We start from the raw sequence: 19,368 nt of genomic DNA on the forward strand, positions 1-19,368 counted from the left end.
TTTTCAGAAACAAATATGCTTTTATTTTAAAATGATGCACAAATTATTAGGTTAAGAACAGGTTAGATGTTAACCAATGCTACCATCAGCTGTTATAAGACCCCAAAAATAACTCTAGGGTATATAACAATCATGAAATTTAGAGTTTAACAGTCAGAGTTACAGGGTAAATAATTAATCTGTTTTGCGCTTAGAATCATTCAAACAAAATAATGACAACCAACAAACCTTTAAAATGTTGTAACTAATGTATTCATTAGATGCAATTGGTAATCTCTGATCACTTATTTAATATGTGGTTTTACGCTATTATATCAATTTTTTTTTTTTGTTTTCAGTCATTTGACTGGTTTGATGCAGCTCTCCAAGATTCCTATCTAGTGCTAGTCGTTTCATTTCAGTATACGCTCTACATCCTACATCCCTAACAATTTGTTTTACATATTCCAAACGTGGCCTGCCTACACAATTTTTTCCTTCTACCTGTCCTTCCAATATTAAAGTGACTATTCCAGGATGCCTTAGTATGTGGCCTATAAGTCTGTCTCTTCTTTTAACTATATTTTTCCAAATGCTTCTTTCTTCATCTATTTGCCGCAACACCTCTTCATTTGTCACTTTATCCACCCATCTGATTTTTAACATTCTCCTATAGCACCACATTTCAAAAGCTTCTAATCTTTTCTTCTCAGATACTCCGATTGTCCAAGTTTCACTTCCATATAAAGCGACACTCCAAACATACACTTTCAAAAATCTTTTCCTGACATTTTAAATTGGGTGTTGGCAATTACTAAATTATACTTCGTGCAAAACTCTATAAGTCGGTCCCCTCTTTCATTCCTTTTGCCCAGCCCGTAGTCCCCCACTATATTTCCTTCCTTGCCTTTTCCAATGCTTGCATTCCAATCTCCAACTATTATTAAATTTTCATCTCCTTTTACGTGTTTAATTGCTTCATCAATCTCTTCGTATACACACTCTACCTCATCATCATCATGGGCGCTTGTAGGCATATAGACGTTAACAATCGTTGTCGGTTTAGGTTTTGATTTTATCCTTATACCAATGATTCTACATATATTGATTATATCTATATTGATTATAATCATTGATTATATATGATTATCTATATTGATTATATCAATATAAGGTATAATCAAAAACAGAAATAAAAACTCAATACTGAAAATTATTATTAAAATGCACTAATTAATTCAAGAGAATTGTTCTTTAAGTACTATTTAACTGTTTAATACGTTGGTTATGATATTGATTACATACATCCTGTCTGAGCATTTATGATGGTAAGGCATTTTATTCTCCCTCGATTTGCCTTTACTGCAGCAAGTATATTATATAATATTTTTTTTGTATATTCTCATTTATTTTTTTATGTTATATTAAGTAATTGTAAAGATTAAATTCGGATGTTAGAAGGATTACAATTGTACTGTAGCTGGGTAACCAATACTATTTGAATATAATATTCACAAATAGTTCTATCAATGACTGCTGGATAGTGTTGGAAGAACTGAAAGCTTTTTTTCTGTTTAGTTTCCAGAACTACTGTAAGCTTCAGAGGATGATATGTATGAATATAAGTGAAGTGTAGTCTTATACAGTCTCAGGTCAACCGTTCCTGAGATGTGTGGTTAATTGAAACCCAACCACCAAAGAACACCAGTATCCGTAATATGGATTTTTCAAATCCATATAAAAGTAATTGCCTTTACTAGGATTTAGAGCTGGAAGGATAGATGCAGTGACCTGTAACATACCACTGGAAACAGAATTACCTGACAAATGGAAACTTGTAAAGCCTGAAAATTACATGGATTAAAAAAGAATACTGCAGTTAACGTGTTAAGAGTTAAATTTTATTTATTTTTTGTAATTTTTAGAGTTCTAATAAAAAATTCAGCTAATAAGCGAAAATTCAACTAAATTAAATAATAGAAAATTCAGCTAAATTCAGCATATGTTTTCTTGTTGAATTAATTTTTTCCTTGTATACTTTTTTTGAATTTCGATAGATAATTGTTCTTTCATTTTATGTCTTATTCCGACTGTTTTTTCTGTGGTTGAGCAGGAGTGATATGTCTATTTTTATGGTCACTTGCTCTTCCTGGCATAAACTTAATAGAGGGGATTAAATATAAAAACGATGCATTATTTGGAAAAATGCCATGTCTGATCAGGATTTTATCACAGAACCTTCTTAATAAAAGACAGATATACTACCATTATGATACACAATCACACAGTTTCAAACAAAACCACAACACTTAAAAGCTGCCTCTATAATAACATAAGGGTAATAATATCTGCCAGTTACCTCCAAAACACAAATTACAAATTTATCATCATTAACAACAAACTTAATGTTCCACACAAAAACTGATCACACTTGAACATAATAAAATAAATAAATACATGAAGACATACAACAATATGCAAAATAAATAGACACAATACAAATTCAACACAGTTTTTAATCAAATTCTAAATACATCTGCCTAAAATTAAAAAAAAAGGAAACTATCAACATAATATTGGTGGATATAGAATGAAAGCATCAGCTCCAGTCAATGAAAATGATCAGTGATCACAAGAGCAATTAAGATATTTGAGGTAAGTAATTGATATGGTTTGTTATTTTAAAGGTTTGCTATCACAAATAAAACAAAAATTGTAAAATTATTTAATATTTATGTTTATAATAAAGCATAGACTGCATAATTTAAACATAGTATACCATACTGAATTAAATCTAGTATGGGTGAAAATAAGTGTGGTTAAGTTTACAATATTTATATTTGTGCTTCATTTGAAAAGGAAGATGGTTCTTTCATTCAGCTATTTTTTTATTTTTGATCTATTACTATTATCAATAGAGATCTTTTCTGATTTATATGACAATGAAATATGAGGATCATTCAAATATAAACCAAAATTTTGCTATGCAGACTGAGGAAGATCAGTGAGTGTGGTGGGATGCTGCAGATAGTTAGTTGGAAATGTGTGAGGGAAGCAATCGACTAACCATGCCCGTAGGTCACATTCCCACATCAGTAGGAGAATGTCTGAGCTGGAGGTACCATTGCCTGTTGCAATGAATTATAATCTGATTTCTCACCAATGAAGGATCAAATCCTCTGAAATTTTGACATGACTCCAGACACAGTTTGGAGATGCTACTCTGTCAAAAACTCAAGTGTTTGATTAGACCAAAAAATTTTGAAGTGGTCGTGATGCAGTAAAGAACGAAAGTCACGAACATTGTCTGTGGACCAACATCAATGATGACAACATTCAGGCCATTCATAACCTTGATGGAAGGTGACTGCAGCATAACTGTCGGCTATGTGGGTTCCAAGTTTTTTCACCAAGGCACTGAGAAATGTCTGGAAAGACAACTGTCAGTGGCTTCTGAAGTGTTTTGAGAAAGAAGGAGAGGTATTTTTGGACTGTATTGTGAACTGCGATGAAAAGTGTATCCACCACTACAATCTGGAAAACAAGAGAACAAGTATGGAGTGAAGGAAAAGTGGGAAGTGGGCACCAATCAAGGTCAAGAAACAATTGTCAGCTGGAAAAGTTCTGGCAACTATTTTGGGACTCAAAAGGTATGCTGCTCTTTGATTTCCTGCACGAATGATGGATGGTAAAAGAAGCATACTACTGCCAGTTGTTGGTTGACGTCAGGGCTGCTTATAATAACAAACAACGCTGGCAACTGATATGCAACATCCTCTTTCTCCACTCTCTAAAATTTATTGGACACCTCTTGAACACCCACCATACAGTCCAGACTTGCACTGTGTGATTTCTACATGCTTGGTTGGCTAAAAGAGGCATTAGGAGGGGAAAGATTTGAAGACGATGCTGCAGCCAAACATTATATGTGCAGTTGGTTGTTGGAGTAGCCATCTTGCTTTTTTGATAATGCGATCAGGTAGCAGCTACCTACCTGGTGGAGAAAATGTATTTCTGTTGAAGGAAGTGATGAAGAAAAATAAGGTATTTGAAGTTTTATCTTATATCAGTAAAGCTATATAAACAATTCTTGTTTATTTTTAAATGACCCTTGTACTTTGTTTTTGTATACACTATTTGACTACTACGTTTTTGCAGTCATTTGATCAGGAAACATTTACCTACTTTTTATTTTGCAAAGGTTCAGTTGATGAAAAATGACTTTAATTTGTGATTTTTTTCCATTCATTCTGATGATGTATCTGGCTTACTTTTCATTACTACTTTTATGAAATATAAATCATTTAATTAGTTCTTTGTCTATAGATAATTCAAAGAACATTAATAAAAAAAAAAAAAAAACGTTTACACTCAGACAGAAACAAAATTTACAAATTACGTTAGATTTTTGACGAAAAAAATAGTGAACTGCTATAATTTAGAGTATTTTATAACAATATAGCAGGTTTTAATTTCTCTACATGTCTTTAAAACAGAAAATAAATGAAAAATTGAAATGTGGGCACTTATCTGGTACATGATCTTTATGCTTGATGAGAAGAATGTACCATAATGTATGTCTACAGTAATGGTTGTGTGCATGTATGTGCTAGTTATGTATGTGTACAATTATAGCAAAGTATACTTAAAAAAAAAAGTATAGCAAATATATACTTTATTGAACACATTTGTCAACTTTGCCAGGAATGGGTTTAAATAGTATCAGTCATCATACTTTTTCTCATAAAAAGAATTTATTCTAACATTAATGATTTCTTGATACTGTATCTGACCATTATTCTGTTGTTGATTTCTAATTAATGACATATTTTTGTGTAATGAGTCATCAATGTACAAGCTACAAGTACATTCATTACATGAAAAAAGGGCACAACTACCTATGGTTCCAAATCAAGCTGCACTAGATCTGAAAACTTCCAGCATAACATATGAATCAACAAAAAAATAAAATTGGGATTTCTGAAGAAAAAAAAATTAATAAATAATTATCTATTAAAAATACATACTAATAATTATGTAGCAGCAAATATCTTAAATTTTCAAATACCAATAATTAGATCTAAAGTATTTTATAAATTTAGAAATATTTACCTTGTACAAATGAGGTAGAATGTGATGTTGGTCCAATGTAGAAAACTAATCCATTTTCTTTATTTGGACGCAACTCTAAGGATAAATGGGAATCAAGGCAAGATTGAAGAGAAGGATACAGTGCCCATCCTTCTCCCCAAAACCCAATTCCAACTATTTCACAGTGAGGTCCATCAAAGCCATCCGTACATTCACACCTGTATTAGAAATAAATTACTTTACATTTCTTTTTATTACATTCTTAATTATTCTTATCCTTTTATCTATTATATTCTTAATTAAAAATATTTTTTCTATGATTATTAAAGAAAAAATAGCAACAAAAAATTCTGAATTTTTTCTACAGAAGATATCAGTGCTAATAAGCAAATCATTAAAATTAGTTAACCAATATTAAAAATAGAAGCATATATATTTGCAAACAATGCAATATTTCAACAAATTTAGTGAAAAAAAATATTGTAAAAAAACTTTTAGTACTTTATTTAGCTTTAGTAAACAGGTAATTACAATTTTTCTGAATTGCAATCTTTCTTATGGTAATAAAATACTGTAAGTGGAAGGAAGGCAATCATCAAGAGACTGACCTTTGTTACAGTGTTTGAAAGTGATGTGGAAAGCAAATATATTTTTTTTTGGAAGATGATAGAATAACAATACTGTAAGGATAATTTCCACTACTATTCCATTCAGTTATTCCTTCTAAGAGGGAATATTATATATAATTAATTTTAATTAAAACCTTAAAAAAAATTATTGTTAGACACTTGTCATATGGTAGTTTCTCCATAAATTTTGGATTTTACATAATGATTACATTCAATCTTGATTTACTAACCTCCAATAAACTGTTTATTTTACTTTGTTATGTTATCTTTATTAAAGTCTATATAACTACACATAAAATATTTTCTTTTAAAATATGTCAGTCTACAGTTATTAATCATCACTTTATAAATAAATAATGAAGGTTGGGTGTAGATTTTTGAAAGATTGCTCAAAGGTTTTATATTTCTGTATTTCTACCATATGTGTAATAGCTTTATTCTACAACCTAAAAGCTTTCTGAATTTTGTTTAGAGTTTATAATTCCAGTTGCTTTGGTAATTAGTTTTTTCGATAATAACATATGTGATAATAATCTTAAATTAATTCAAACAGAAATTAACAATTATTTTTATATGATTTCTATTTGTAATAATGAAATAGTTAAGAACCATTTTGTAAGTATTAATTATGATGTAAAATTTTTAATTTATTCACATGTGAAAAGGCTTTAACAATATGGTACTGATGCAGCATTTCTCTAAGAAATGTTTAATATATAATTCAAATATAAATACGATAATTAATTATTGATTTAAAATTATTTAAACTAAATAGGGCAATTTTCAGTTTTGACAAATCTTTACTTCAGAAGCTGTAACTTAATATTAAGTTAAAATAAATCAAATAAATACTGTTTCCAATATTTATAGGTAGTATTTTTTTGTGATACTTTTATTTAATATCAGAAAACATTTAACAACAGAATGACTTTGGTTTAAAAAAATATATATAACAAATTATTATTATATATTAAAAGTGAGATAATATACTTCTACAAGTCTTCTAAACTGTATTCTATAAATGTCTATAAAATGTATTAATTCATACTTACTTGTCACCAACTAAAGTTCCACCGTTAAAGCAGACAGTCTTTTTTGGTAAATCACAGTTACAAAAAGGATCGATGACAGCTCTAACACCAATGAAAGAAGTTGTATTTGTATAGATAGGACTGGGAACAGCACTCTTATTTAAGAAATTTTTACAAGAACCTTCACAGTATTTTTTCTCTATAAGGCACTCATCTATATTAACCATTAGGATTTTCAATCCTAGAGATCTTTCAATCTGCAGAAAAATTAATAGAAATACATAAATAAAAAAATTAAAATTTAGTATCACGTTAAAATGAATCTACAAAATGAGACAATTAGTACAAACAGAAAATATTTGTTATAGAGAGAAATTAAATTAAAGAGTAAACAAGAATGAAAAATAAAGTAATAAAAATGTGAAGTATAAAAGAATAGAACTTAATGAAAAGTTAAATATTAGGTTAAATAACCTTATTCATCAGAAATTGCTGAAATTTATTTTACTAAAGTAAAATTGTAGTTACTGAAAACCAGATTGTAAAAGGTTTGGTAGTCCTCAGATTTATTGCACTTATCATTTTCTATCATAAGAAAATTTGTGTCTTTGTAAGTAAACAATTTTGTATATGACTGTTTAATTTCTTTGTTATGTATTATTTTTTACTGGCTTATTGAATCCTATTGAAGCTTGATGAATTGAGGAAAAAAATCGTTTGAAAGCAATTTTTTAGTCAGCAGAGAAACTTGATTCCATGATCTTTCTAACATAATTATAGCATCCAGAATAGTTATTTGTGTTTCTTTTTTCTGATCTAAATCCTGTATCATTTGTAAAATTAGGTGTTTTTTGTATGGATTTTTACTGACTTGATCACGCCTTGATCTAAGGGTTGTAAGACTGCTGTTGTTCTTGTTGGTAAGAACACTAACTTTATACAAAAATTATTTTCAATGTGTGGATGAGCAGTTGTCAAGCAGTATTTTGAGCAGCAGTATTTTGTCATTTTCAATCTTTAATTCACAGTCCTATTTTCACAACCAAGACGTAAAGTTATCACTTGACATCTAAGCTTTAATGTTACTTTCGCACATAAAAGGAAGCAATTTAAAATTTTTAAAACATTGGGGTTTAGCACTTTTCCCCATAACCAGTTTGTCAGTTCTAGTCATATTTGTAGCAATCAGTATTTGTAGTCTTTCTTTTGATAATTTTCCCCCCTGAATATGTTTTGCCTTTAAACTGAAGAGTTCTTTCTGGCGTCAGTTTAAGAAATGGACTGGCTTCATCAGTATTATAAATTTTTTATCTGAATAGACCTCTTTTAATTTTGGCCAAATGCTTTCCAGCCATTTTTCTGACACACCAGTTGGAGCTGCTACCGCCTTGCCGCTTATTCTCCCTGACATAATATTGTGATGCTGACAGAACTGTTGTATCTAAGTTGAAGTTGTTTCATGTGGTTTACCGAATTTTTCAGAAAAATTGTTCATCTTAGTTTGCAAATGTAGGACCGCTAATAGTGAAAGGTGAATCATATTTACTACCAAAATATTTCTGCAGCTACAATGTAGATATACTACGTTACTGACGAGTCACTTCCATCCATCATTATAAGCAATAAAATGTTGCATTGCAGTAGAAAAAATATGTTATAATAACCGATATGTTACTACAACCGATGTAATTATAAACAACATACATTATAACAGCATACCAAACCAACCAAAGACAAGTTTTTGGTCACTATATTCAATATGTCATTAAATCTGATGTCACTACAAACGAAACTTACTGTAATTAGGAATAAACTTATTTTTAACTTTTTTTTGAAATATTTTTAGTCGGATCTATTTTTAAAAATATTTTTTGTGATTTTAATATAATTAAATGATAATTTTCTAAATTCATGCTTATAACTAACTTCAATATACTGTTAGGATGCTAAATTACAAATTCATATATATTATGAAAAATTTATATTTTAAAATTATTACAATCACCAACAATAATGGATAAAATCATAATAGATAATTTGATATTTTGTAAGCAATTAGTACATTTTATTAACAATTAAATTGTATTATAAAAAAAAGTTTAAACAAATTATTAAAAAAAAAAATCATTAGAAAAATTTACTTTTTTACTCTGGAGTAAATAAAAAGTTATTTGGAAAATAGAAACTATTTTATGATAAAATAAAACAGCAAAGGTTTTTTAAAAAACTTTTTATTTAATATAAGCTGACCTTAAGCTATTTTTCTACTTAGTCACTGAAGATATTTAGCTACTTATCCCTCTGTCCAATAAGTTATTGCATTCCAATATCATAATCTTTCACCAGCAGTTCATTGAGATAAGCAGTCACTATTTTCTTCAAGTTTTCATCACTCTGAAATGACTTCCCTCTCAAATAATTTTTCAGTTTGGTAAACAGATGATAGTTAATTGGAGCTAGGTTGAAACTGTAGATGAGATGGTCAAAATTTGGATTCTTAAATTTTATGAGCAACTTTTATTTTCTCGGCAGCATAAGGTCATGTGTTGATACAGAGGAGGAAAATGCTGCTAGACAACAGGCACCAACTGCAATTTTGAATGGTTGCCAAAATTTCTTTAATGTTTTGTAGTTTGGATCAGCATTTGCTGCATTTCCATGGGATGTAAAACCAACAAGGATTGGACGTTTTTGGTTTCAGGAAACAGCAGCCATAACCATTACAGTACAGACTGCCTGCTTAAATTTTTGCTTGGTTGTGACAAGAGTGAAACTATTCCACAGACTGACCATTACTCTCTGGTGTATCATACAAAACCCAGGTTTTTATCCAGATTTTTATTTGTCATAATATGTGTTAGAAATTATCTCTATTCTTTGTGTAACAATTAAAACATGAACAATGTAGCATCCTTGAGATTTTTTCTGTGTTCATCATTAAGTATACAAAGAATCCACCTCACAAAAATTTTTTTGTACTTGAGATGAATAGTGGCATTTTAATGGATAACGGTGCAAGAAGCAAATGAAAAATTTTCACCAATTTCATCAACCGTGATACATCTCCTGTTTGATAAATCTGTTAACGTGAACCAGCAGATCATTTGTAACGACAGACAAGTGACTAGTTCATTCATCATTGGTATTCTCTCGCTTCATATTAAAATTAAGACACTATCACCAGATGAGATGATTCATCCATCATATCTTTGTGAAATTTCTTGATCTTATGGTGAATACTGCATGGTTGATATTTCTTGGATTAAGAAATCAAATCACAGATTTGTGACTGAGACTGACTAAATAATAACACATGTGCACAGGTCATCTGAATGAGTATGATTTTTTGTATGATCCTTCCATAAGATTTTTTTTTAAATGAAAGTATATCCAATTTACTTATTATATACAAAATAAAATAAATTTTATTCTTCTTTTAAATTACTTACCTCTTTTCTATGAAGATTAATAGCAGCATTAATTTTTTCAGGAGGATAGTACGGAGAGCCATGGGCAGAAAATCTGACATCTAACTGAAGTGAATTTGTATTGTGTGGAGAATGTAGAACAGTAAATACATCAACATTGTCTATAGAAACATTTAATATGGTTGAAAGATGTTTACGTAAAAGCTGCTGCTTACTAACACCGTTCTGGAAGAAAAGTGTATTTAATTAATTGAAAGCATATATTTACAAATTTATAGAGAACAATCCAGAAAGAACAGTTTTTCTTTTTAATATCATCCTTAAAGATAGATAACTAACAAAGAGAATATTATATACTAGCATGATGCTGGATGAAAGCAAATTGTGTACTGGATGGATCCTGGATGTAAATTGTTACACGTAAGTTTAAATAGTTGTAGTTTCAAAGTAAGAACTGTTTGTTAATAAGATGTCAGGTTACTCTGCACCAAACTGTTCACACACAGTAGTTTCAACTAGTTCTCTAAGTGGGTACAGTAACTTTTTAATAGTCATTTTTTTCTATGTAGAGAGTGATGATGTCTATGACAATAAAGAATCCTGTTGTGAAATCTATACTGATATAGACTGGTATAGACTAAATCTATACTGTTATATTTCTCAATTAAAAAGTCTTAATGCTGCCAGAATTCACTGGGAATGTACGAAAAATATAGGCCTACTTTAAGAATAAAGTACAGTAAGAGTGGGAGGAGTGGTGACTAATATTTAAAAAGATTACCTTATGAACACATATGAATGGAAAACTTTGAAAAAAGACAAACAATGGAATCTGAATTCTTAGAATTTTATTTATTCTATGATTAATGATTTTTTCAATGATACCACTTAAGACACAAACAAATTTGCAAGATCTATTAAAATTCACTGGATACTGAAATTTGAGGCTGACACAAGTGTTTACTGGAGTGTTTCATTAACCCGCCGTTGCTGGCCAGAGAGCATTGTGCTCACCCTACATTCTTTGTTTGTTATAGTTTTTTTTTTACAGTTTTTAGAAGTACGACTGACTATGTACCTTTTGTACTGGAAGTTTAGAGATATTAGTTATCATTATTTCTTATATTATCATATTTTTTGTTGTTTTCAGGATTTGTTTGTTTAATGTCATATCGATGAGCACAGCGCTCAGTAGCTAGTAATTGTGTTACAGAAAAATTCAGTTTTTTCAAGTGTAGTTTACGCGTTCAATACTTTGTTATGTTTTTAGGCAAGTTTATGTTTTTATTGCACACTTAAAAAAATCAGGAAACAAAAGTTAGGTGTGTAAAATGTCATTCTGCTATTTGTAAAGGGCATACAGTGACAATCTGCACAAAATGCAATAAAAAAAGGGACTAGACACCAAAAGCAATCATTAGCTAGAATATTACTCTATTTGTAATCATTGAACTATTTTAGCTATATGGGATACATTTTTTCAGAAATGTAACAAAAATCATTTGTTTTGTTATTGATAGTATAAAAACAACTTTTCTTATAATTTATAAAATGTTGATTATTATCTTTTAATTTTTAAAGTGGAAACTTATATGTTAGTTTTGTTTGTATAATGAATAAAATAAATGTAAGTATAAATTATGTGCGTTATGCAAATATGGTGATAAATGTATCTAAAATCTTCAGAAGCAATCCGAACAAAATTCATCATTTATGTAAGTAAATAATAGTTATTATTAAACAGTATATAACAGAAAATTAATTTTATATCATTAATTAGTAATAACAGGCAATAAAAAAATACTTATTTGTGTAGAATTGGTAATAATCGAATTACAGAAGAGAAAAAGCTGAACGGTGAGCGTAGCGCTCACCAGCCTGTAATGGCATAACATATGGCCTAGCCAGCAATACCGGGTTAATATGTATGTTAACATGTAAGTCAGTGGCTGACTTGTATGGAATAATTACCCTAGTCATTCATAAACGTATATTTTTATTATATAAGTTGGTTGCAAACTTTGTAAACCATCATTGACTAATTACCCAGCTCAAATAATACTAGAGTAATATTTCAGTAATTACTACACAAATAAAATCAGTTATCAATATTGATCGATATTTGTGGTCCATAATATAAGAATAAAATATTACAAATAATTATTTAAAGAAATTTTATAACTGCAATTTGAACAAAAAAAAAAAAAAAAACTGCTATACATAATAATGTGATACATAATCACCAGAAATAAAACAATTATCAAAATAAAATAAAATTATAAGAAGTTAAAATAAGAATATTGAAATATATATGTTTTTAAGTTTTACCTTAATTAATATATTATGTTAGAGTTAATTTTTAAGTTTATCAGCAGAATTTATTATTCTTTTGAATTCTGTATTATAAATATTATATATGTACAATGATTTTTTTAAGTCTTTTTGGGTTAAGAAAAAAAAAATCCCTCCTTTTCTACGAATAAATTGGTAAAAATAAATTTTAATATATGCATTTATAACTTACAGAATCAGGTGTAATAAACTCTTCAGCAGTGATTCCTTCAAAACGAATTGATCCGGATTTATCTACAGCTTCTTCTGGTATCTCTTTAACAGTAACATTAACAGTAGCTTCCACTTTGTGCCTTGGAATCGAAAGTGATTCTTCATAAACCTAAATAATATCCAAAAAAATGAATTAGAATCAACAATACAAATACATGCAATAAATGAAAAATCTTAATATTGATTCGGCTTAAATATTTATCTAATCTGATATCATTTTTGTATATTCCCTGCTAGACACAAAGTTACATGATTAATTTTTTCAACAACAAAATGGAAAATACATTAATTTTTCTATGAAAGATGTCTTTGAACTTTTTCCTTATGCAGATCATAAATCTGAAATACCTGGAATTAATGAAAATATATTTATTAGGTTAACTGGTTTACAATATTTTTGTGTATGAGATGTTTGAGACAATTGAAAGGTATGTAGAAACAGAATTAAGTACATTGAAGTTTGAAAAATAATGGAGTATGCTAAGGAAATATCCTGCCACCATTATTGCTCTTCATAATTGTTATTGGTAGGATTGAATCCAGAGAACAAAAAGGAAGATAAAAAAAAGATAATGAGCTTATTATTTGGAGATTGTATAGTTGCCTCAGGTGAAATAGAAAGCAATGTTAAAATATTCAGAATATAGTTAATGTAATGAAGAGAAAAAAGATTACAAAATGAGATTTAATGATAAAAGTAAAGTGTTATAATTATGTTGTGTGGAAAATAGAATCATGATTACAGTATAGGTGCTAAGTTGATGAAGAAGAGATGAAATATCAAAGACTATAAGAGTAAACAAAAAGGCATTAAAGCAGCTAAAGATTTTATATGAGTGGAGTTTTCCTGGATAATGACAAATTAGATAAAGAGTTAGTACAATAGTACAAAAGATAAACAGTTTTTACCAGTATATAAAAGTAATGTAATATGTATAAAAGGAAGACTTATTGTGCATCTAAGTGGACAAAAAACTTTCCAAGCATCCAAAATGAAATTTAAAAGGAGTACGTTAAGAAAAACTGGGAGGAAAAGATGAGAAAAGGTGTAATGTGTAAACAGTTGGAAAAGAAAAGTCTAATTAAAGGAGTAAAGAGGAAAAAGTTGAGATGGTTAAACTTACATGTTTGATGAATAAGTTTTCCAAGATGACATTTGAACATGTCAAAGAAGATAGAAGATAAAGAGGAAGACAAGAGAGGTATAACTGACAATGATAGTGAGAGAACTAGATAGGAGTTGGGAAACAGAAAGAGCAGTTACAGACAGAAGATACGGTAAGGAAAAATGAAAGACAATAGTGGATGGCCCAACCCAAGGAAACTTAGAAAATGAGATTGGGCAATGATGATGAAAAGATAAATTAAAATATGTTTATTCAAATATCTGGGAAAGAACTAAAGTCATTTAAATCTCATTTTATTTCATTATAATCTGCTTTGAGAATTTCCTACATCTATTGATATAATTAAATATAAACTTTGATAAATAATGAAACATTTTCTTACAGTGAAATGAAGTAAATAAGAGAGATCAGTAGTGCCTTGTAACATAGTTATAAATCCAGTTGCTGAATTGAGATCAAAATTTGGATGTGGTCCTTCAGTCCAAGTGAAGTGTTTGTCACCAATATCCCAATCATCGGGGTCTTCAACATATACACGTCCTATCTCTGTATCAGGAGCATCTCCCTAAAAATTAAAAAAAATTAAATAATATCTAATCAAAAAAATATATTGCTGTTTATCACAAAGAACAAAAATTAGTTTTCTAGAAATTCCTGTAGTTCATCTAAATAATAAATACAAATAAACCCTACAATTCTGAGTAAAATAAATATAATTTTGGATATAATTTAAAATAATATTAACTGCATAACTCAGTAACTCTATTAAAAACATATTAACAAATTAATAATATTAAAAAATAAATAAATACCTTGTAGTTATAAACGAATATAGAACTAACTCCAGGTTTCATAGGATTGTCATTCTGATCACCAATGATTACAGTTAAAGTACTTGTTCCAGTCATAGAAGGTATACCACTATCTGATATTGCTATTGGCACAAGATATGATTTCTGTTTTTCCCTATCAAATGTCATCAAGGCTGCCAACTGTGAACCTAAACCAGTGAAGGTATTTTTAACATTATAATCATTTTTACCTAACCTAACCAATATCTTTATATTTAATCATAAACAATTAGCATTATAATAACCAGCTAAGGTGAATGCAAAATATATTATTTTTGCAAAATAGTATATTTTGAAAAATTTCAGATGATTTCTCAAAAACTGTATACTTTTGATATAATTTAAATATGTTTATTATTATTTATAGAATAGTACATTTCTCTCCCCAGATTTAGAATCTGAAAGTAATTTTCACAAAATTAGTAAAAAAAAAAATTGTCTAATTATTTTTTTAAATGTTAAATTTCAAATCAGATTTCACAAAACAATTAGTACAATTTGATTTTGGCTAAATAATGTGATGAAAGTATTCTAATAAAAATAGGTTATGTTTAATTAAAGTGAACTAATGTGTATGGAACTTCTAAAAGTAAATAATGATTTAATGAAACAGAAAAGTTTTAAATTACTAATTTAAAAATCAACTCATGTTAATGAGAATTAAGGCTAGACTGTCAAGTCTATAATAAATTATTCATAGAGATGGGTGGATACTATTCACGAATGTTCAAAGATTAAAATGTATTTGACATATGAGATCTCAAATATAGGCTAGTGTGTGAAATACTTCAGTACTTTAAATAAATTTTCAATAATTCTTAATTAAATTCTAATTTTTAAAAAATAAATATACATTAAATCAAACAGATGCAATACATGACTAATAACAATGATTCAGATTGTTTATTATTTGAGATCTAGTTAATGTAAAAAGACAGGTATTTATTTCATTGATAGTTATTTAGATTAGGAGTGAATCTATAAGCATGTTTATCATTCTGATAAGTTAAAAACGTATGTTGATAAATATGATTCAATTACATGTAATAAGTAAGAAATATGATTTTTTGCATATAAATTTTATTTCTATTTTGTCATTCATGAAACACAAATAGTTTTTAGAATTAAATACTTTAAGAAAATCACTGGAGATACCTCTGAAAATACACATTCATTAAATGTACAAATAAATCAACAAGGAAAGAATTTTTTTATTATTAATAGTACTGGAAAATTATCTATTATTATGAATTTATTCTATAAATATATAATAAAATAGTATCTTACCAGTGATACCAAATTTAGATACAATATCCATACTAGCAGATGGAGCAATTAAAAATGAAAACGGTCGTCCATTTTCTGGCCCATCATTATCTTTAGCAATCAACTGTGTGATTATACCTGGACCTTGATTCTCTCTCCATATTACAGGATGTGGCTGGAAAAATAAAATAAAATAGTTCATATGCTATAACTGATTAAAATGTAACTCAATATTTTTAAATAAGTTTTTAATAATTAACTATTCACATATTTCATACAGAAACAATTACCTGGATTACCTTCATCACACACACATACACACACCTGTGTGTGTATGTGTATGTGCGTGCAGCAATGTATGTAGAATTAAATAAATATTTTCAAAAAAGTTAATATGTGTTATCTATTCAGATGGTTTATGAGGTCCAGCTTTACTAATAGCTAGGCTTCATAATCCATCTCCCAATAAGAGTGAATATTGTGCCATTACTTTATTTTTCTTTGACATGTGATCTGTTGTCAATTAGTTACTGTCAGTAAGTGACTTCAGCAATAGACGTTGAGAAAAAGAACACTTTCAATAATTACAAATCCTTTTTTTTATCTCAGTTCAGATTAGCATGAGTTCTGAATTACTAAAACTTTACTATAAAGTGTTTTAAAACTCAGGTAGAGTTATCAGTTGTTTTTGGGCTGTCTTAAGTGATATAAAAACACACATGGTGTGAAACCAGTTGAAAATATTAATTATTTATTAAAAATTGCATTTTATAAATCACTGATCTGACAATAATAATAACTGAAACATTAAATATAATAAAAAATATTTTTGTCTTTCAAATGACAAGTACTTAAATCTGAAAAAGTTCATGATTTCAATTAAAGAAAAAAAAAAAATTTTTAAATATATGGAAAATTTTATACTGAATTTAGTCAGAAATTATGAACACAACACAATCTTATTATTGCATGTTAACTATTATGAATGATTAAAATATGAATAAGTTAAAATATGTTCTGAAATTAAAACCAGAAACTATAGTTTACATTGTGTAAGATGTTACAAGGTTTCTTAGTCATTTACTGTACTACAACTGGGTATTCCATTATGAGCTATATGTTGAATGGCTTAAACATTTATCTATATAAAAATAAGAATATATATGTTCTTAATTAAAGAAAAGGACTTTATATATCAAAAACATTATAGTGCACTGATTATGCAGAATAGTGCATTAAGAACACTGTAAAAGAAAATCGTTTAATAGTTTACCATAATTAAATTAAACATATTTAAAATAAATTTAAACATTTACCATATTCAAATGAGGAGCATTATCATTAATATCGATTAATGTGATGACAACTTCAGTACTTCCTCTTAAACTAGTTGGACCACCATCTTCATCGTTAGCAGCAACTAAAACTTGCCATATCTCGTAACCATTTGGTTGGTCTCTATCAAGAGGCTAAACATTAAAAACAAACAGTTAATAAGTACAAAATTTAACAAAGAAAATGTTTTTCAGTGTTGAAATAAATTTATATATTTTGAAAGATGTGAGAACTAATTAAACTAATCTTAACATTATGTTAAATTGTTTTATTTCTTAAAATGTGTATAAAAAAAAGGGGTGAAGTATTGATAAAATAAAAAACAAAACAACATAGAGTGTGTTATACTGAATAACAAAATAATCTTTTTGTTTTTTGTCATTACATACAACTGATATATACTTCCCCATCCCTTTTTATTCAGTGCTTTTCAGTTGGTTAGCCTGAATGTATCTCCTCTATCTTCAATTATCTGTTAACTGTTTCATTACTGTTATTTTACTCTGAACTGTTCTCGAATAGAATTTTCCCTCTAATAATGAATCCATAACATTTATTAATTCTTCTAACTGTGCCTAGTTCACATAAAATAATAATTTTGTCCAGCAAAACATTTTCTGAATCAGGATTGTTTTTCCATTTTCAGATTTTTCTTTTAGTTCTTTTACTGTTTCACCCATGTAAACATAAAAGTAAAAGGAACAGGCTACTGCTTTTTCTTACTCACTTCTTTCTGAATTGTATATGCTTTCATTTTTTTGTGCTCTCCTTATAGCTACTGATTCTAATAAAAATTATAAATAATGTTTCTACTTTGATATTTTAATTTAATTTTCTATTAAAAATTTTAAACATTCAATTTAATTCTGTATGATCAAATACTTTTCAAGATCTAAAAAAAATTTAAGTAGCTTTTTTTGTTTTTTATTCAATCTGCTTTCTAAAACTATGAAAACAACATGAGAAATTATTGTAGTATGTAATTGAAAGTTGTTAGTAGTAAAAAAAAAAGGTATTAATATTTATTTTATTTCTTAAATAGACAGTTTGCATAAGTAGTAACCTTACCTTAATAAGTGAAAGACATCCTTTTTTGTCAATAGTAAGTAATTTTTGTTGATCTTGTTTAACAACAAAGTAAACTATATGTTGAGGCAAACTGCGATCCTGAATATCAGGATCATAAGCTTCCAACTGAAATAATAAAAGTATATTAAAATCAGAAAACAAATTAATATGAATCCTTGACTTGTATGATCTAACAACAATTTTAAACAAAAAATAAAACAATTTTTTCAAACAGGTTTTTTTTTGCAATTATTCATGATGGTACAAATTATTTTGTGTTTGAATGATTTTATAATAAAGTAAAAATGAATTTTGCAAAAGATTAAAATTTTGAAAAAGTAATCTTATCATAAATAACTGGTATTAATTTATGAGGGCAAGTCAAAAATTACCTACACTTTCACCATAACACACCTTCAAGGTTATCATACTGTTTTTTGCATATGTTGCCTAAAGTTGGTATGACTGCAGTCATGTATGTGAATTTGTTCCTGACATTTGCCTTTCGGCTACTACTTTGTAAACATATCTGTTCTGCTAGAAGTTTGCACCAAGGAGGAACAACAATCAACGATCCAATATGGAGGTTGTGAAAGGAGCTGAAGTTCATTGTAGAGTTTTACACAATATGAGAACAGTAATTTATCATGTAAAAGTGTTTTTTCATGAATTGAGAAATTACAAAATGGCTGGACGAGTGTAAAGCATAGAGGGAGTAGGTCACCTGTCAACCTCCACCATGACAAGAATCAACAAGATTGAGAGATGTTCTGGCAAATAGACGAGTTACAGTCAATGAAGTTGCATCTTTTTTAAATGTGTCATGGTTCTGCCCATCAGATCATCCATGATGAGCTCAGCTTCTCTAAAGTCTATTGTTGAAAGTGTTACTGTTGCATGACAACCCCAACCACACATGGCTCACCACAACTTTCAAACTATCAACAAATTGAATTTTGAGGTACTAGAAAACCCTCCTTTCAAGCCAGACCTTTCTT

At 28.4% G+C, this 19,368-nt stretch overlaps 1 protein-coding gene across 1 annotated transcript in view; it reads right to left on the reverse strand.

Moving 5' to 3' along the window:
• LOC142325854 (DE-cadherin-like) overlaps positions 1–19,368 on the reverse strand; it is a 91,872-nt gene that overhangs the window by 19,585 nt on the left and 52,919 nt on the right. Inside the window, exons 13-21 of the mRNA XM_075367877.1 lie at positions 18,371–18,496; positions 17,284–17,436; positions 15,989–16,142; positions 14,663–14,850; positions 14,233–14,415; positions 12,683–12,832; positions 10,180–10,383; positions 6,752–6,987; positions 5,092–5,288 (exon numbers count right to left, since the gene is read on the reverse strand). Of these exons, the coding sequence (XP_075223992.1) occupies positions 5,092–5,288; positions 6,752–6,987; positions 10,180–10,383; positions 12,683–12,832; positions 14,233–14,415; positions 14,663–14,850; positions 15,989–16,142; positions 17,284–17,436; positions 18,371–18,496 (1,591 nt within the window). The remainder of the gene's footprint in view (positions 1–5,091; positions 5,289–6,751; positions 6,988–10,179; positions 10,384–12,682; positions 12,833–14,232; positions 14,416–14,662; positions 14,851–15,988; positions 16,143–17,283; positions 17,437–18,370; positions 18,497–19,368) is intronic.

Source organism: Lycorma delicatula, chromosome 5, assembly GCF_047948215.1.
Source record: "Lycorma delicatula isolate Av1 chromosome 5, ASM4794821v1, whole genome shotgun sequence".
Taxonomy (NCBI): domain Eukaryota; kingdom Metazoa; phylum Arthropoda; class Insecta; order Hemiptera; family Fulgoridae; genus Lycorma; species Lycorma delicatula.